The 21,310-nt window shown below is 40.1% G+C and overlaps 1 protein-coding gene across 3 annotated transcripts in view; it reads right to left on the reverse strand.

The window, feature by feature from the left end:
* LOC132782013 (eukaryotic elongation factor 2 kinase-like) overlaps positions 1-21,310 on the reverse strand; it is a 59,186-nt gene that overhangs the window by 32,915 nt on the left and 4,961 nt on the right. The window contains exons 2-4 of one of the 3 annotated variants that reach the window (XM_067461224.1): positions 8,545-8,671; positions 3,649-3,961; positions 2,014-2,064 (exon numbers count right to left, since the gene is read on the reverse strand). In XM_067461224.1, coding sequence (XP_067317325.1) covers positions 2,014-2,064; positions 3,649-3,900 — 303 coding nt within the window. In that variant the 5' untranslated portion in view covers positions 3,901-3,961; positions 8,545-8,671. The remainder of the gene's footprint in view (positions 1-2,013; positions 2,065-3,648; positions 3,962-8,544; positions 8,672-21,310) is intronic. The other 2 variants (XM_067461223.1, XM_067461225.1) reach the window with 2 other exon arrangements.

A 21,310-nucleotide genomic window follows, 5' to 3' on the forward strand; every position in this document is an offset into this window, starting at 1 on the left:
CCATATTGGTGCCCACTGGGTCTTCCATTCCTGGAAACTCTCAATTCTCGACAACCTGTGGTTTGGGGACTGGCTTTGGTTCACATACCAATGGTTTCAGTGGCACTGGTCTATTATATTCCAAAGCTTCTGCAGTTGCATTTTGTATCAAGGAAACACAAACCCTAGAATTTACTTCAGTGCAACTGAGCATCCCATATAATTAGGCCCTGCAAGATGTTTTGCACTGTCTTGGTCCAAAAAAAGAAGCACTCAAGTGAAGCACAATGAATGTGAGGCCAAGATCTCAATGCAGATGTTTTACAACATTTTGAGTTATGTTCCTGAGTCAGCTGCTCCTTTTCCAGAGAACTTCCTCAATTGTTGCTCTCAGCTAAGTGCTTCCTTATTTGGCCATGCATTCTTGTGCATATGTTCCTTTATCTCGCCTGTCCACTTTACAGCGATCTCATGCATTTCAGAGGAATCTTCAGAGATGGTTTTGTTAGTTCTTTCCTCTGAAATACAGTCAGCCAGGACTGACTCTGCTTTGCTTCAAAGACTGGAGGGCATTGGTGCCTTTATTGAGGCCCCACCCATTATTCCAGCATGTTCACATCACTTTAAAAGGGAAAAATACATTCTCACTGTGTTTCTATTCTTTGAAAATGATGTGTTCAAGCTGAAACATGCAAAAACAAATACCCCCTCTCCAAATGTATGAGATACAGAAGAACATCGAGAAGCAAAAGCCTTTTAAAACACTGTCTTTAAAGCGCTCTGCCACCAAGCAGCCAAAGGAGAGGTTAGTATATGAGAGATGCAGATGAATATTACAACTCCAAATCGATTGCCAGCTCCAGATAGGACCAATTCAACTTTACTTCAAGCAGATTCACTGAAATCAGTGGAATATGTTGATCATGATTACCTTAAGGCCAACCAAGTTCAATAAGTCTGACTACATCTGGATTAAAACTTGTTACGGTGGGAATGCCAATGTGACATATTCACATATGTAAGCATTTTTTTCAAATTTTAAATTATTTTTTCAATGTTTATTTTATGCTCATCAAGGAAATGTTTACTTTTAAAAATATTATTGATCTCTAATAAAGAAAATAAAAAGCAGAAGTACAGTCACCTCTCCATATTTTTTGAATGAGGGTTGTAAGACCCTTGTAAAAGTAGGAAAACCTGGAAAGAAGGCCTCTCTAGGAGTCTCAGGGTCCTCCAATTCAACTCTAGGGTCAACTTTTGATGGACACTGACCACAGATTTGTTCCAGAGGATCCAGAAATTCCTAGAGAAGGCGCGTAAGAAATAAAATAATAATAACAATAATAATAATTATTATTATTATTATCATCATCATCATGTCTAGGAATCTCTTGGTCCTCTAGCATAACTTCCACCAGAAACTGACCACAGAGTCACAATGGAGGACCAAGAAATTCCTAGAGGCAATACTAACCAAATTTATGAATAATCAAATTTTCAATATTTTGTCACATCTTAGTCAATGCTACTTCAAACTGGAGACAAATCATTGAAGGAGTTACTCCTATGTAGAAAATTTAAGACCACATTCTTTGCAAATTACCTCCAGTGACAATTGCACCTGTGACATTTAATGTGTGGGTATGATTATTTTTTTATCATACTTGTAGCTGCAAATAAATGCCTATTTACCCAGAATTAATTGGACTGAGAAATAAAGGAGAAGGTTGCATTTAATCTCTCTGGGGCCTTCCATACAGCTCTATAACCCAGAATATCAAGGCAGAAAATCCCACAATATCTGCTTTGAACTGGGTTATCTGAGTCCACGCTGCCATATATTCCAGTTCAAAGCAGATAATATGGGATTTTATTCAGCTGTGTGGAAGAAGCCTTAGATTCACTGATCTGACATTCTCCTTTATTGATTTTGAGGGGCAAAATTAGGGTTACAACTTCATGAAATGGGAGATAATTTGCACAAATATCCACAAGAACATCATAAGAAATACTCTTGCATTGTTTTTGACCTACCAGGCTACGGTCAGCCACAGAGCCATGCTTAGAAAGCCGCTGAGTGCCATTCTAAAGGACATACATGAGAAACAATCAAGCAAAGCAAAAAAAATGATCATGTAAACAGAATCACGCACGAACGTCACGCTGCAATGACATCACAAGAATCACTTTTCTCTACAAAATCCGCAATGCTGCACACAACTGTCCACATGGTTTTACCAAACAACTTTTATATCACAAGATTGGCTACTGAACAATATGCTTTCTCTTAGCAAAACAGATGTACTATGCACCCAGTTGGGCCAACACTTGATACATAATTTATTTAGGATCTACAAAGACCCCCTCCATTTCTCAGTCAATAGAAATAATTATTGCTCAGATACAACTCTCAAATTCCACGCACAGCATGCTGCCTTTGACTCAATCTTTGCATTTCAACAATAGAAGGAGGCATGGTTAATAGTATTACAATATTGATAATGCTAGCCAACACACCTTTTGGTGCCTTGAATGTTAGACCTGTTCCTGGGATATTTGACCTGCTGGTTCCAAAAATGGCACTGGTTTTGCCCTATCAGCTTTAGTTTTTGGGATATAGAACATATGCCATATAAAAGCCCTAAATAAATAAATAATAAAAGGTAAAGGTTTCCCCCTGATATTAAGTGTAGTCATGTCCAACTTTGAGGGATAGCGCTCATTTCCATTTCTAAGCCGAAGAGCTGGCATTGTCCGTAGACACCTCCAAGGTCATGTGGCCAGCATGACTGCATGAAGCGTCATTACTCTCCCGCTGAAGCAATATCTATTGATCCACTCACATTTGCATGTTTCGAACTGCTAGGTTGACAGAAGCTGGGGCTAACAGCGGGAGCTCATCCCAGTCTCCGGATTTGAACCTGCGACCTTTCAATCAGCAAGTTCAGCAGCACAGCGGTTTAACCTGCTGCGCCACTGGAGGCCCCATGTGCCATATACCCATAGAAAAACATGATAACCATATCTAGGAACTAGATATGGTTGCCCAAATAACCGCAGGAATAAGCCTAAATACCAAGACACCAAGAAAATAAATGTTTTTGGGTTGGGCTGTGTAATTAATTATAATTACTAACATTACAATATAATTATAATTACACTAATATGGACACCCAGAATTCAATCTGGTTCTGAGAATGGTGCAGCTAGATGCTAGAGGATAGTACCATCAAATAGTACCCTCTACTTGGCCAATTGGTAAACCAAAGGGATGATATTGGTTGACGGTCATAGCAGGTAATTTTCAGGGGGTGTGAGTTGAGAAGAGGGGTGAACACTTCTACATGTTTCTCAAAATGTCCCCTATAAAAAGGGCACTGTATAAACAATAGAGAGAAGAAACACTATTTCCTTCAGTGTTCGTGCTAATTTCCCATGTCATGCTATCTACCAAGCATTATCTTTTCTACGTGCAGCAAATATGCATGCTAAAGAAACTTGGTCAAAACATGAAAAGTAGACCAGAGGATTGTAACAGGTCTAGGTAAACAGAACAGAGCTGTAATGTTCACTGCAATAGTTAGTATGAGAAAAGCTGCTCAGAAAGCATCAGCCTTGCATGCCATGCCAATGTAAGTCAGAGAGGGTTAAGCCGAGATGGATGCTTACCTTGAAATTGAAAGAATTTCGAGGAGAAGCGCTGGATGAAAACTGCTCGTTTTTGACCAAGTTGCTGTAGTAATTGCTGACTTTGTCATTCCCTCCTTTGTTCAAGGAAGGGTCGTGATCATCTGTTATTGAGCAAATATAATAGTTATCTTCCTCCTCGCTATCAGCATCATGATAACTTCCAGGAACAGTCTTTGCTAACTTGGTGTTGTCGAGGCATTCGATGTGAAAGATAAGATCTTCCTCTGCCATGATGACAGAAGCGCCTTGCTCCCGTGAAGACCGAAGAAGCCAGTATTACAAATGGAAGAACCTAGCGGAGAGAAGTTGGGGAAAAAAATAAATATTTAAATTATTTTGAGGATGGGTTGCAGAGGACATGGCATGTGGATATGTGTTTACGCACCATATCCCTTCTGATCTTGCAAACTAAGCAGGATTAGCCCTGGTTAATAGTGTTAGGGAAAACAACCCAAAATAAATAGCAGAGCATCCCAAAACAAACAGGATACAAAAAGTTGAGCAACAGCTCACAGCTGGCAAAGTGTGAAAGGCTGTTGGTTGTGGCTGTAAAAAAAATTAGAGCTTAGGAGGCGAACACGCAGAGTGCAATCTTAAAAATCACAAAAGGTTTATCTATATAAATAAAAATGTAATAGTCATTTGTGGGATTAACATAACTCAAAAACCACTGGACTAATTGACACCAAATTTGGACACAAGACACCTATCAGGTCAACAAGTGACCATCACTCATAAAAACATTGAAAAACGCAGCGAAAGAAACTTTAAAAGCCCAAAAACAAAAAATACATTACAACACATGCGCAAAACCACATATATAACACAAAAATACACACACACAAAACACATATACACAGACTGGACCACAGCAATGCGTGGCAGGGGAGAGCTAGTTTACAATAATAAAGAACTAACTACATTTCTTCATGGTAAAGAACTGGATCTGCGCTACTCTAATACCCTTCTCTTCTAAGGTTTCAAAGAGAGGGAAAACCTCTACATCTCTCCTGACACACAAGCAGAGAGAGATCTCAAAGCACACAGCACATACTCTCCATATTAAGTGTAAGAAGGCAGAAGTCAGATTCAAAAAGGCTTGCAGTAGAAAAGGATCCATTTGAAATAGCCAAGCAGAATGAGAGCAGAAACAGAGAGGAGAGAAGACATTAGATATATTCAAACTGTCATACAGGAGACATGGGGAAAGAGAAGCCCTTAGTCTATACTAAACCAACTAACTGCTCCTCGTTGAGGACTTGCGACTTGGGCAGTGTGGGGTTGAATCCCAACAAGTAGTACAGGCAGTCCTGAGTTATGAACATTCTGTTTGAATGTTTGTATATTCATATATTTTAATTGTATATTAATGCTTTTATGTCAAGCTGCTTTGGGTCCCCTTTGGGAATTAAAGTGGTGTATAAATAATAATAATAATAATAATAATAATAATAATAATAAACAACATTCAACTTACATCTGACTTAAAGCTATGAACAGGGTTGAGACAACAGGAAGTGAGAGAAGGGAAATTCACTATTGAAAGAATTGTTATTGTGGGGAAAAGGTGTCTCCACTGAAGCTTGATCACCTATTCTTCATTCCAAAACATGCCACATTTTTCAAAATCCAATTCTCACAGGGACAAAAAGTGAAGTGAAATCTTCTGAACAGGGGCAGAGACAGCAAAACAAACACAAATCCACTACAAGTCGTAGTACATAAATCACAAAGGTAATTTTTTTTCCAGCTTATATAATACAATATTGAACCTATAACCAACTTATATGATGCAGCATTGAGTAATATACAATGAACAAAAAGCTGTTGTTTATACAGTGATTTTACATCAGTAACAAAAGTAGAGACTTTCTTGCTGTAAAGCAAAACAAACACACCAGGGTGTTAACCCTACCCTATGCTATCCAAAGCTAATATATGTATATATTTTGCTCGAGTTATACTTGTTGAAAAGTACCTGTTTCAACTTACATACAAATTCAGCTTAAGAACAAACCTACAGAACCTATTTTGTTCGTAACCTTCCTGGGTTAGCATGTGATTCCACCTTTCTCTTCTTCCAGTTTTCCCTCTTTTCTCTGCACCCTTTTGAAATGCAGGCTGGGAACCCGAGAGCGGCTCCAAGTGGAAAGAACACGTGTTTTGCATGCAAAAGATCCCAGGCCCAATTCCTGACATCTCTAAATAGAGTTGGCTGGGACCCCTGTCTGAAATGCCTGGGAGCCAACTAGCACTCGGTCAGTCACATAAAGGGAAAAGGAAGACTTCTATTTGCAGTAGATCAGTGTAATGGAGTTTCTAGTGGGCTGGAATATAACAGTTTGAGACATTCTACTAATGTAATGATACACAATCTACCAATTTAGATAACTCAAAGGCATCAGATCCCATCTGATCTTGGATGCTAAACAAGCTCAGTTAGTACTTGGATGAGACAATGCCAATGAATATCAGGTGTTGTGGATTGTAATTTGAAGGAAGGAACTTGCAAAACCACCTCTAAGGAATCCTTGAGTATATACTAGAGTATAAGACGACCCGAATATAAGCCGAGGCACCTAATATTACTACAAAAAAAAAAAAAAAACTGGGAAAACGTATTGACTCGAGTATAATCTGATGGTGGGAAATGCAGCAGCTACTGGTAAATTTCAAAATAAAAATAGAAACCAATAAAATTACATTAATTGAGGCATCCGTAGGATAAATGTTTCTGAATATTTACATAAAACTGTTATTTAAGATAAGACTGTCCAACTCTGATTATTCTAATCTTCTTCAATGTAAATGTGCTCACGTATCCTTCCAATAATAATAGAGTCAAATAATTAATGTGATAATAATAGAGAAAAATAATAAATGTAATAATAAGATTGAAATAATTGTAATAATAAAAAAGAAAAGTAAAAATTGTAATAATAGAGTAAAATAATAATTGTAATAATAATAAATTAGTAAAATAACAAATGTAATAATAACAATAGAGTAAAATAATAATTGTAATAATAATAGAGTAAAATAATAAATGTCATAATAAAACAATAAATGAGTAAAACAATAAATGTAATAATAACAATAATAGAGAAAAATAATACTTGTAATAATAGAGTAAAATAATATACATGTAGTAGTAGTAGTAGTAATAATAATAATAATAATAATAATAATAATAATAGAGTAAAATGATAAATTCCCTCTCCGGCGGGAAGGTAGCGACGCTCCATGCAGTCATGCCAGCCACATGGCCTTGGAGGTGTCTATGGACAACGCCGGCTCTTTGGCATAGAATTGGAGATGAGCACCACACCCCAGAGTCGTACATAACTGGACTTCATGTCAGGGGAATACCTTTACCTTTAAAATGATAAATAACCTTGACTCAAGTATAAGCTGAGGAGGGCTTTTTCAGCCTAAAAAGGTCTGAAAAACTCAGCTTATACTCGCGTATATACGGTACGTAAAATACTATTGTTCACAATCTTGGGAGCCTGGATGAGCTAACCACAAATTAAGGAATTATAGCTAGATACAAACAGACCTGCATAAGGTACAATACCTTCAATTCCTCACAAAAAATATATAGGAATCACACTTGTTTCATAAGCAAAGATTTATGACAGCCAAATATTTTACAGCCATAGAAATAAATGAAACAGACACACCCCGTTAAATTATACTGTTGGGTTTTTTTAAAGTTTGCGGTAACCATCCATTTGCATGGGAGAATTGTGACTTTGGAACAGTTGTGGTATTCAAAATAATTTCCTGTCTTAGGTACAGGCAGTCCCCATGTTATGAACAAGATACATTCTCTAGGTTTGCTGAATTTGTTTGTAAGTCAGAACAGGTACTTTTTCACAGTGCGACTCTAGACTATCCATCGATCGATCAATCAATCTATAGACACACACACACACATGCTTTGGCCCCCCATCTCTGGAACACTCTCCCCAAAGATCTTAGACAGGCCTCTACATTGGCAGTCTTCAGAAAGGATTTGAAGACCTGGCTGTTCCGATGTGCCTTCCCCGATTAGGAAATCTCCAATACCAAGTCCCAGAAGCACTTTATTAGAATTTAAGACTGCCGCACACTGCACACTGCACTTGCCTTATAATATCACCTGTCACATCAGCACTTTTTAATCCTGTACCCTCTACTCTGGCCTGGCCCAGTTTTATCTTGTTGATGTATTGTTTATTGCTTGTGGTTTTGTTGTTTTAATACTGCTTTAATTGTTTTTAATTTGCTTTGAGTGTATTCCTGTGTTGTGTATTGAGGCCTTGGCCTTTGTAAGCCGCATCGAGTCCTTCGAGAGATGCTAGCGGGGTACAAATAAAGTTTAATAATAATAAAATAATAATAAACCCCCTGTGGTGTTAATCTGTGCCCCTGTTCAGAAGATTTCACCTCACTTTTTTAATTATTTGTGTCAAGAGCGACTTAAGAAACTGTAAGTTGCCTCTCGTGTGAGAAAATTGGCTGTCTGCAAGGATGTTGCCTAAGGGACGCCCGGATATTTTGACATTGTAGAAACAAGGATTGGAGATAAAGCTTCAGTGGAAACATCTTTTCCCCACGATCATTCTTTCAGGAGTTAATCTCCTCACTTCCTGTTGTCTCACCTCTGTTCTTAACTATAAGTCATCAAGTCAGATGTTTGTAACTCTGAGACTGCCTGTATATGTCCAAGATCATCACTGCAAATAACAATAAAACCCCCCATAAGTTTACAAACTCTTGGCATGCCTAGCTGATCAGGTACAACTAGATGGGAAAACCAAATCTGAGAGCTATTTTGTTCAAGATCAACTTATCAGTTTGGGGCAGTAGGAAAAAGGGGAGGGGTGTTACCTTTTCCAGACCAGCTTCCAGTGGAAGAAGCTGAATGCAAACCTCCACGTTGCACAGATCTCTTTCCTAGGAAGTCTGCAGGAATCAAGTGGAGCAGAAAGCCACCCGTTCGACCAGAACAACCACCCTGTGAGTAGAAATATAGGCCGTTACCCCAGTGATGAGAACTAACCCCTCCAACACACTACTCAAGTCTTGCAGACTTGATTGTGTCTACCCCTCTCTAAAGAGGTCTTTCTTTTTTCATACTGACTTCTACTTATCTAAGTCATAATATCCTTTCAAGGGAGTCATGTCTTCCCATGCTGTGTCAAAGTTATGATAGTCTCGGTTCAGGCTTGATCTACGCTACCATATAATCCAGATCATCTTCTTTGAACTGGATTATGAGTCTACACTGCCATATAATCCAATTCAAAGCTGATAATCTGGTATCAGAAACTGGATTACATGGCAGTGCAGATTTTGCATTGGGTCCTTCCACATAGCCATATAACCCACAATATCAAGGCAGATAATCCACAATATCTGCTTTGAAATTGGTTATTTGAGTCGACACATGGGGCTGCCTTTGAAGACTGTTTGGAAGCTCCAAGTAGTTCAATGGGTCACAGCCAGATTCCTCACTGGAGCTGTATACAGGGAGCACACAACTCCATTACGTCAGCTCCACTAGCTGCCAGTTTGCCATCAGGCTCAATTCAAAGTGCTGGCTTTGGCCTATAAAGCCCTACACAGTTCTGGCCCAACTTACCTGTCTGAACGTATCTTCCTCTATGAGCCAGTTAGAGCGTTAAGATCTGCTGGGCAGGCCCTACTCTTGGTTCCACCACCTTCGCAGGCATGACTGGTAGGAACGAGAGACAGGTCCTTCTTAGTGGTAGCCCCTCGGCTATGGAACTCCCTTCCCAGTGACATAAGACTAGCCCCTCCCTCCTGGTCTTTATACACAAGTGTTCAGAGAATAGTGCAATATGGAATCCAACTTGAATGTAGCAGCTTGAATAAGGACTATGAGTAGGCACTATGTTTTTAAACATTGTATTTAAATGTTATAACTGTTTTATAATTCTAGATGTAATATTTGTTTATTTATATGTATAATGCGGCATTGAATTTTGCCATAATCTGTGGTTCCTTTTGGGGCAAGAAGAGTGGGGTATAAATATAGGAAACTAGCTGTCCCCTGCCACGCGTTGCTGTGGCCCAGTCTGTTGATCTGGAAAATAAAGTAATGAGAAAGTTAGACCGCCCTGAGTTGCCTGCGGGCTGATATGGGCGGGATATAAGTGATGTAAATAAATAAACAAATAAAATTAGTTTCTAATATGTGTAATTTCTTTCTGCTTGTTGGTAAACAGTATTTCATGCTGTTTCTTTGTAAGTGTTGATGTGGAGAGTGTCTGGTTTGCCCACCCTGGAACATGCAACATATCATTGTCCTTCTTTAAGGGTCCCTTTCAAATCTATGATACTATATCTCTCTGTGTGTGAATCATATCTATCTATCTATCTATCTATCTATCTATCTATATCTATGGCTGGATGGCTCTTTGTCAGGAGGACTTTGATTATGTTTTCTTGCCCTGATGAAGGGAGTTGGATTGGATGGCCTTAAGTATTTTCTGTTGGTCATGGGGGTTCTGTGTGGGAAGTTTGCCCCGATTCTGTCATTCGTGGGGTTCAGAATGCTCTTTGATTGTAGGTGAACTGTGAATCCCAGTGACTACAACTCCCAAATGTCAACATCTATTTCCCCCAAACTCCATCTGTGTTCATATTTGGGCGTATTGAGTGCTTGTGCCAAGTTTGGTCCAGATCCATCATTGTTTGAGTCCACAGTGTTCTCTGGATGGAGGTGAACTACAATTCCAAAAGTGAAGGTCAATGCCCACCAAACCCCCTCAGTATTTTCCGTTGGTCATGGGAGTTCTGTGTACCAAGTTTGGTTCAATTCCATTGTTGGTGGAGTTCAGAATGCTCTTTGATTGTAGGTGAACTATAAATCCCAGCAACTACAACTCCCAAATGAAAAAAAAATCATAATGTTTTGAGTCATGGTCACTCCTTGTGTTGTGAGATGCTTTGTTGCCAAATTTGGTGTGATTTCGTTCATTGGTTCTTTTGTTTTTAAGGTACTCATTATGACCAGAGCATTTATCTATATATATAAATCTGTTAGGTTGGTTCAACCGGACAGCAAAACTCCACAACCCCCCAACGAAACTGTACCAAAATTGCCATGCCCATAACACAACCCAAAAGGTACAAACATATCTACTCAAAATGAAAAACAACACAACAACACACTCACAAAACGGCAAAACAACAAAACTCAAAAAGCCCCAACGAAACTTAACCAAAATTCCCATGCCCATAACACAACCCACAAGGTGCAAACATATCTACTCAAAATGAAAAACAACACAACAACACACTCACAAAACGGCAAAACAACAAAACTCAAAAAAACCCAACGAAACTTAACCAAAATTCCCATGCCCATAACACAACCCACAAGGTACAAACATATCTACTCAAAATGAAAAACAACACAACAACACACTCACAAAACGGCAAAACAACAAAACTCAAAAAATAAACCAACGAAACTTAACCAAAATTGCCATGCCCATAACACAACCCACAAGGTACAAACATATCTACTCAAAATGAAAAACAACACAACAACACACTCACAAAACGGCAAATCAACAAAATTCACAAACCCCCCCAACGAAACTTAACCAAAATTCCCATGCCCATAACACAACCCATAAGGTACAAACATATCTACTCAAAATGAAAAACAACACAACAACACACTCACAAAACGGCAAAACAACTGAGCATGCGCATTGGTGCCCAGCCGCAAGTTCCCTGGCGCGCACACACAGTTCCCTCTGCAGAAGCCATGCCCACTCCAAGCCCCGCCGCTTCCCGCACACACACACCCCCTGCCGCACGCACACACACAACCCCACGCTCCATCACTCCCCCCGCCGCACACACACACGCAACCCCACGCTCCATCACTCCCCCCACCGCCACACACACACGCGCAACCCCACGCTCCATCACTCCCCCCACCGCCACACACACACACGCAACCCCACTCCCCCCCGCTGCCGCACACACACGCGCAACCCCACGCTCCATCACTCCCCCCGCTGCCGCACACACACACACAACCTCACGCTCCATCACTCACCTGCCCCAATCTTACCTCCTTTTACTTCACGCCACCTCCAAACCCCACCCCGCCCCTTCCCGCCCTGTCAAAATCCAGGAAAGACAGGAAGGAAGGAAAGAAGGAAGAAAGAGAAAGGGAGATAAAGAAAAGGGGGAAGGAAGGAAAGTTAGAGAAAGAAGGAAGAAGAAAAGGAAAGAAAAGGAAAGATGGAAGGAAAGAAAAGAGAGACAGCAGAAGAGAAAGAAAAAGGGGGAAGGAAGGAAAGAGATAGAGTAGGAAGAAATGAGAGACAGAGGGAGGGAAAGAAAAAGGGGGAAGGAAGGAAGGAGAGAAGGAAAGAAAAAAGGGAATGAAAGAAGGAAAGAGGGAGTGAAGGAAGGGGGAAGATGTAGAGAAAGAGGGAGGGAAGGAAAGAAGGAAAGAGAGAAGGAAGGAAAGAGACCAGAAGAGAAAGAAAAAGGGGGAAGGAAGGAAGGAGAGAAGGAAAGAAAAAAGGGAATGAAGGAAGGAAAGAGGGAGTGAAGGAAGGGGGAAGAGAGGGAGGGAAGGAAAGAAGGAAAGAGAGAAGGAAGAAAAGAGACCAGAAGAGAAAGAAAAAGGGGGAAGGAAGGAAAGAGATAGAGAAGGAAGAGGAGAAGGAAAGATGGGAGGGAAGGAAGGAAGGAGGGAAAGAAGGAGAGAAAGAGGGAAGGTTGGCCACAGCAACGCGTGGCGGGTAAAGGTTGTTATTTCTATTATTATTATGATGCTATTATTCCTATGAGACCCTTTTAGGGGGAATGGGAGAGGTGTCAGGTCCCAGAGGCAATGCATTGCATTATTGTTATTGTTATGATGGTGGTGAAATAAAAGGAAATAAAAAGAGAAAGAAGGAAGCAAACAGGGAGGGAAGAAAGGCAAAGGAAGAAAGGGGGAGGGAATGAAGGAAAGAGAGAAGGATGAAACCAAGTAGTGAAAGAAGGAAAGAGGTAGAGAAGGAAGAAAGGAGAGAAAGGGGGAGGAAAAGGGGGAAGGAATAGTAGGTACCTCTCTTTCATAATAGTCCAGATATCTACCTCAACTTTGATAAGTTTTACTATAGGCCACAGCAACGCGTGGCAGGGCACAGCTAGTATATATATAGATAGATAGCCACTCTGAGTCCACTTTGGGGTGAGAAGATATAGGAAATAAGTAAAGAAATAAATATATAAATAAATAAAACACAGTTCAATGTGGATTTTATATAACTGTGTGGAAGAGGCCTTAGTCATCTTGGCTTTTAGAAAGAGTTCAGATTTTATTTGTTTTAGGATTTGTTTTATTGCCCTTTTAGCAGTCTTTGTAAAACTCTTTTCCAGCACCTCAATTCAAGTGAGTTGATTCTCTTCCTATCTTTCTTCACTGTCTGGTTTTCACAATCATAGATCAAAATGGAAAATGCGATGGCATGGACAATAGTTTTTTATTGCAGAGAAACTGCACCTGCCCTTAAAAAGAGCCTCAGCCAAAACCGCAAACTGGACACTTAATTCTCTGATAAATGACAGACAGTCAATAAAACTAAACAATGAGTAACCTTCTGTTCCGAGTGGAACACGTTCGCTTGTTTTTCTTCTTCCGTACCCGGCCACAAACTATGCAACTCATCACGAGAAAAGGCAGAAAATGAGAGTAAGAAAAGAAGCCACAGAAATGGCTATATGTTTATAGGTTACACACAAACCAATCTACACAAACATAGCAACTTGGGAAGCAACATTACAATCAGCCTGTACACATAAGCATATACTGTAACTTTACTTAGAACTAATGTGCATGTGGCACTTGTAACCATATTTACACTTGAATGCACATGCTTTTGTGCACAAAATACTGTTTAAGTTGGGAAAAGGTTGTGGGAATGAAGTTATTATCATCTGTATTCTCATATACCTGAAGAAAACAGCTGTAAATGCAAAGTTAAAGGTTTCCTCTTGACATTATGTCTAGTTGTGTCCGACTCTGGGTGGTGGTGCTCATTTCCATTTCTAAGCTGAAGAACAGGTGTTATCCGTAGACACCTCCAAGGTCATGTGGCCAGCATGACTGCATGGAGCATCATTGCCTTCCTGAAGAAGCAGTATCTATTGATCTATTCACATTTGCATGTTTTCAAACTGCTAGGTTGGCAGAAGCTGGGGCTAATAGCAGGAGCTCACCCCACTCCCTGGATTTGAACCACCAACCTTTTGGTCAGTAAGTTCAGTGGTTTAACCTGCTGCGCCACCGGAGGTCCAAAGCAGCTGTAGAAATGTTATAATCTATATATATAAAAATGTAATGTTCACTTGTGGGATTAACATAACTCAAAAACCACTGGACGAAATGACACCAAATTTGGACACAATACACCTCTTAGGCCAACAAGTGACCATCACTAATAGAAACACTGAAAAACACAGCAGAAGAGACTTAAAAAGCCAAAAAAACAAAAAAAATGCATTACAACACATGCACAAATCCACATATACACACAAACACACATATATACACAAATACACACACACACACAAAACACATATACACAGACTGAGCCACAGCAATGCGTGGCAGGTGACAGCTAGTAATGTAGAATTACAGTACTTATACATGTATACTTCAGAATATGGCATCACGAAAGAGAAAAATCAAATAATAAATTGATTTGAGCCATCCGCATTTAATTCAAGGTAAGTTAAGTGTCCAACTTCATGGCATGTCTTCAGTGAGAATCTGTGAGAATAATATCCTTTCACCTGACATTCGTTATCTTCCTGCTGATCATTTTATTTATTTATTTTATCCAAAAAATTGATTTATATATGGAAATAATAATTGTGCATTGGATTTTGCAAAAATAGATTTCTTGCGACAATCATATGCAGAACAAATATATATTTGTATATATTTTGTATAGATTGTTATGTGAAAATAACACGAACAGGAATGAAAGTGACCTCCCTTTTCTGGGTTCCTGCCTTCTCTACTTTGCTCTATGCTCTCTCCATTCCTCTCTGAGAGTGGGCTTTCCCTTTCTCCATTGCCACCAGCTGACCACCCTAGACATTCTGATTTTAATGTTCAGTGAGATATACCAGAATGCACATACACAGCACACATGCAGATACAGTCAGGTCCACCCATGCATTTAGATGGCAGTCTCTGCAACCGAGAGCCTTTTCAAAATGGCATTCTCCTCTGCAAGAAATGCCAGGGCTCTCCTCCCAGGCCCATTCCCTGAAACAGAAGGCGAATTCAGTGCAGTCAGCAGAAGCAGCAGCATTGCTGAAACGGATCCAGCAGCCTTCCTCCAGGCCTTATCTCTGTGACAGCAAGCTGTTCTCTTCCCCAAGAACTCCCTGTACTTTTGCTGTTTCAACAACACCCACAGACAGGTGCCAAAGGAGAAGATTCCCTCAATAAGCCAACCATTCGGCTGATGCCACATGAGACCTGAATGGCCCCATTCTTGGCGACTTAGTGGTGCCAAAAGGCAAACAGAGACTGATTATTGTGATGCAAAGGGCCTCTACTGAAATGGCATCTCCAACCCAAATGTAGATGTTGGCAGCTCTAAAAGAGTATTTATTACGATGGTCAGCCAGATAGTTCTCTCCAGATGTTTCTGCAGAATTGCATTGCGCGCATTGGCTGGCATCCTTCGTGACATACAAAGGCATATTATCTAAAATGAGACCACCATCAATGTAACCGCCAATCAAGTAGCCAAACATCCAAACATCCAAATAACAATGACAAACATGCAATATACAATATCTACAGTGCTTCCTTTTCCTGTAAAATATTTGAAACAAGAAAAGCTGGATTCTTCGACTGTTACAAGACAATGACATAAAAAAGGTAACAGTGTGCTCTCGTGTTCTGTATTATTTATTCCCAGGCGCTAGCTCTCGAAAAGCATTGCTTACACACTTTCCTAGCCTCTTTGCAGTCTCAAAAGGCTAGAAACCTTTCATCTATCTATATCTATATCGATAATAAAAGTGAAAATGTAGATGTATGTATATGTGTGGTTGGAGTGGCCACTTCCACAGACAGGCTCCCACTTCCACAAAACAGATTTAACCCATTGTGCTGAGAAGTTACCAAAAGCCCTCCTTCCAATGACATTGCAGGTTATAGCGAGCACCATGAATACATAGCTCAAACTCTGTCAATGTCCTCCCCAAACACCATACTGCCCACCACCCAAGGAATACTTTCATTCAGGTACAATTTAATCCTAAATTTTATGTGTTTCCTCCACCACAGGCATCCCAGTGTTTATTACTCTCTCCACTGGTGTGGAATTTGCATGATCCCGGCCACTGCCTCTCCCTTAACCCTTTCCTACTCTTTTCAACTCTGTCTGCACAACAAACAGAGAAGAACTAATCAGTAAGTAAACATACTGGAGGAGTTTGGAGGTTGACTCCATGTGATGGAGGTTGTAGTTCACCCTGCATCAAGTCAGAGCACTGTGATCCCCGCTGACAATGACCTGGACCACTTTTGGCACACAGAACCCTCATGACCAAAGAAAAATACTGGAGATGTTTGGTGGGGATTCACCTTGATTTATTGTCGTTGTAGGTACTGGGATTTATAATTTACCTGCAATCAAAGAGCACTCTAGACCCACCAACAATGACCCTGGACCTCACTTGGTACACAGAACCCCCTGACCAACAAAAAATACAGGACAGCTTTGTGGGGAAATTCACCTTGATTTACAGGAATTATAGTTCACCTAAATCCAGAGAGCATTATAAACATAAACAATAATGGATTTGCACCAAATTTGGCACACATACCCAATATGCCAAAATTTGAATACTGGTGGATTTGGGGTGGAATTGGCCTTAACATTTGTTACTTTTAGGTACTGGGATTTATAGTTCACCTGCAATCAGAAAGCACTCTGCACCCCATCAATGATGGACTTAGACCTAACTTGACACACAGAACCTCCATGACCAACTGAACATACTGGAGGGATTTGATGGGATAGACTCACCATAGTGAGAGTTATAATTCAAACTACAGCCAGAGCGCACACTGAACCCCACCAATGATGCATCTAGAGCAAACTCACTCAAACTTTCAAATCAAAAACATTTATTTCGGTCATTGACCAGCACAGGAAATAGTGTCACATTTCCATACAAACCTGGCATGTTTGGTACATTAAAAATATATAAATACAACTACTAAAAACACAATATGGGTGTGGGAGCAGAAGGGGAAACAGGGTAAAAACATACAATGCCCAGACCCATCACCAATTGTAGATCCAGGGAAGAAGATTACTGGACACACAGTTGACTTTTGGAACTAGTCATCCCCTGGCGGATTGTGTATGCTGCTGCACAAAACTTTGCGACATTGTAGGTTGTAGCTGAATTAGTATCTGCAAGTAGCAGGGAGGTATAAAATTGTCCTGAATGGCCTGGGTGCTTGTCTATTAGAGGTAAGATAAGCCTGGCACGGGTATCCCTGTAGAACGGGCACTGAAGGAGCACATGTTCTATTGTTTCCACATGACCCGATTCACAGGGGCAGAGTCTCTCTGGGAAAGGGATCTTCCGGTAGCGGCCCTCGAGTACAGCTGATGGGAGAGCGTGGCATCGGGCCAGGGTGAAACTCAAACTTTAAATATTGGAGTTTCAGGGGGTTAACCTGGCATGATGTGAGTTGTAGTACACCCACAGTCTTATGCGTTTTGTAAAAGTAAAAAAATGACTACTAATTACCCGGGCAATACCAGTTACCCAAGCTAGTTATAATTAAATCCTTAGAGAAAACATTAATTAATTTCTTCTCCATGCCAATGGCACAATTGTTCTCACAATCCCAACTATAATTTGTATTTCTTCCTACCTGAATTCACTGACATTGTCTGAACAATACTATAATAATATAAGGTCATCCTGTATTATAACTCTGTAATATATCAGAACTGCGCATTGAGAACCATTTTGCTTACTATTTCCGTGAACGATGTCTTAAATCATGTCCACCATTACCATTTAGAAAATTAATTTTATAAACACATTTATGGTAATGCACCTACTGCTAAAGGGAGACAATATACTGCATTATAACTCTTGGAAAGCAAAGGAATCTATACAATCCTGAATGTAGACATTATGTACACAATTTGAATGTAATTCAAATTCAACTTCCTATGTATTTGCATGCAGGTCATAGCCTCTAAAAATAAAGCACAGTACAGGCCTTTATTTGAACAAAACAGAGACAGATCAGTTGACAATCATGTGCTTTCCCTCCATCTTGATGAAGCTGTAACCCTTTCTAGAGCCACACAACATGAAATGCTCCAAAGAATGCTATTTTCGCAAGAGTCTAGTGTAACCACACAGCCAGGATTATTACATAATTCTTAACACACATTTTGCAGGTGCTTGTTATCACAGAGTTGTGTTCGCCATGACATTTTCTCTTCTACTTGTTCCATCTGTTCCTTTTCGCAGACCGCAATCTTTATGCAAACCCAAACCCAAACCCAAACACACACATGCTTTGGTCAATAAACAGAACAGATCTGCTGACCGAGTGAATTTGAATGCATTACATCAACGCCCTGCAATTTGAAAGACCAGGAAATTCTCCATGGAGAAATGAGAACTGGGCTGAAATCTCATTATCCGTACTCGTGTTAAGAGCAGCCAGCTTTCATTTGTGGTGTGGGAGAATAATATTAATAACTAGCTAAATCCAACCACGTTTCACTGTGGCTCAGTCTGATATGAAATGAATGAGATAGTAAATAAAAGTATTTTTGCAAACATAGATTCACCGAGAAAACACATCATTCAATTCAATACCCTGCCTTGTGTTGCCGTGTCCATGTGGAATGAAAGGAAAGGAAAGGTTTATTATAGAAATTGTAAAGCTATTTTATTTTATTTTACTGCAAATCTAGGATAGTCATAGCGAAAGCAAGGCATATTGATGACATTTTTGGTCCATTTACAGCATAAACAAAAAGATCTGACGATTTACCGACTCCGGAGCATGCAATGTATAAGTGCCCAAGAGAGAAGGAATTGGTTGTTGTAGGTTTTTCCAGGCTATATGGCCATGTTCTGGAGGCAATTTTTCTCCTGACGTTTTGCCTGCATCTATGGCAAGCATCCTCAGAGGTAATGAGGTCTGTTGAGGCCCATTTTTCTTAGTTCCAACAGACCTCATTACCTCTGAGGATGCTTGCCATAGATGCAGGCAAAACGTCAGGAGAAAAATTGCCTCCAGAACATGGCCGTATAGCCCGGAAAAACCTACAACAACCCATGGATTCCGGCCATGAAAGCCTTCCACAATACAGAGAAGGAATTGTTTTCTAAATTCAAACTGCAGACATGCAAAGATTTCCCCTGCACTTTATTGATAGTCATAGCGAATGCATAGTGTTTTGGAAAATGAAGACGTTAGTACTCAAACGCCATGTCCGTCTGAATGATTGGTATGGCAATAGCAACCAAACACAGTTCAACTTTCATTTCTTATACTGCTGAGGTGAAATGCCAGGTGCTCTGTGAATGGTTGGTATTTCTTATAATGCTGAGGTAAAAGGAAAGCTGCAGTGTGATTGGTTATTTCTTCTGCTGAGGTAAAATGAAAGCTGCTCAATGATTGCTGGTTATTTCTTTTACTGCTAAGGTAAATGGTAAGCTGTGCCGCAATTGGTTGTTAGAGCACAGTTTCATTTCTTATACTGCTGAGGTAAAATGAAAGCTAGGCTGTGAATGGTTGCTTTGAGCATCATAGATTCCACTTTGTCTATTCCCGGACTACTAGTTTTGCACTAAATACACATGTGTATTCGAATTCAACTTGTATTGAAATTTCATTTTACTATAAAAAACATGTGCGTATTGGAATGCCACGTTGTGTCGAAATGTCAAGTCAATTGACCAAAAACATTTCGAGTTTTGTGAGCATAAGCATACGCAGGCTGAGATTTTATATATAAAGATAATGCTTACCTAGACAAGCACCCACATCATCATTGCCATGGGTTCACTTTAGGCAGTCCCCAAGTTACAAACAAGATAGGTTCTGTAGGTTTGTTCTTAAGCTGAATGTATAAGTAAGTTTCTGAATATTTTTTGAAGTGGAACTCCAGCCTACCTACCTACCTATATCAGCTATGGATAGCATAAAAGGTTAGACATCCCTGTGGTGTTTGTTTTGCTGTCTGTGCTCCTGTTCAGATTTCACCTCACTTTCTGTCTCTGTAATAACTAGATTTTGAAAAAAATGACTTGTTGTGAAAACAAGGTTTGGAGAGAAAGCTCCAACTCCTTTCTTCCTCTTTCAGGAGTGGATTTCTCTTCCATGGAGTAGACCTCTCTCACATCCTATTATCTCTCCCCTGTTCTTAACTATGAGTCATTTGTAAGTTGGATGTTTGTAACTGCCTGTAGTGAGTGCAATTACAGTGGTTGTTCACTGGAACCACATAACCACCAGAGTCATGCACTACTGGGGGGGGGGGGGAGATTCCAGACTGAGCACAATCTGAAGACCTCAACGATGGATCAGGTGGATGATAACATGGTACATGTTACAACGGCAGAAGAAGGCTGCAACAGATTGACCATGCCACTGGTTGGGACCCTCATTCTGTGAAGACTGTGTGTTGATCGGCTGTGCACCGACCTGCACACATTAAAAAATCCCACTCACAGGTGTCTTCCAAGAACTTGGAAGGCCATCATACTCAGACAGCGAGGGATTGCCTCACACCGTAACATAACAACACAGTGGTTGTATTAAAACCCCACACTTTCTAGTACAAAAGACTCCTTTCCAGTGCAGTTCTATTCATCATCATTGTTGTCTATAATTATTATTATTATTATTATTATTATTATTATAAAAACTTTATTTATACTCTGCCAACACCTCGCAGAGGGACTTGGGGTGGCTCACAAATCACTCAAGGGTGCAAATATGCAAAATACAAAAAGTGCAAAGACAATAATACAAAGCAATAACAGCCAACGTAAGTCATTTTCAACTGATGGTACCCGATCACAGACTTTTCTGAGAGTATGTGATGTGACACCAGTGGGTTTTCATAACCGAGAGAGAATTTGAACCCTGCTTTCCAGAGTCATAACTGTCCAACACTCAAATCACGCCGTCTCTCTGTTGTTTCTCAAATGAAACACCGTTTAGTGGTGCACCTCTCGCTGGGAGTAGCCTCAGAAAGACTAAAAAATATCCAGTAAGAATGCCAAGTAATCCTCTGCATGCATTTTTCAAATGTTTCCAGTGCTCTGCAGACATGGTTTAGGGGTAAATGCTTCATATGGATAGGCATTGCTATCTGAGAGGGGCACAATGTCCTTTCAAATAAAGTTATTCTGCCTCCTCCAAAGGAAATATTCATCCTTGCAAAAATGAGCCACTCATTCTCAAGGAGAGTCTCTTTTCCTGTATCAGCTTTTGAATCCCTAATATTATTATTTCCAATGTACTGCTAAAGGCTTTCATGGTCGGAATCACTAGATTGTTGTGAGTCATCTATGCCTGCCATAGAAA

Source organism: Anolis sagrei, chromosome Y, assembly GCF_037176765.1.
Source record: "Anolis sagrei isolate rAnoSag1 chromosome Y, rAnoSag1.mat, whole genome shotgun sequence".
Lineage (NCBI taxonomy): Eukaryota > Metazoa > Chordata > Lepidosauria > Squamata > Dactyloidae > Anolis > Anolis sagrei.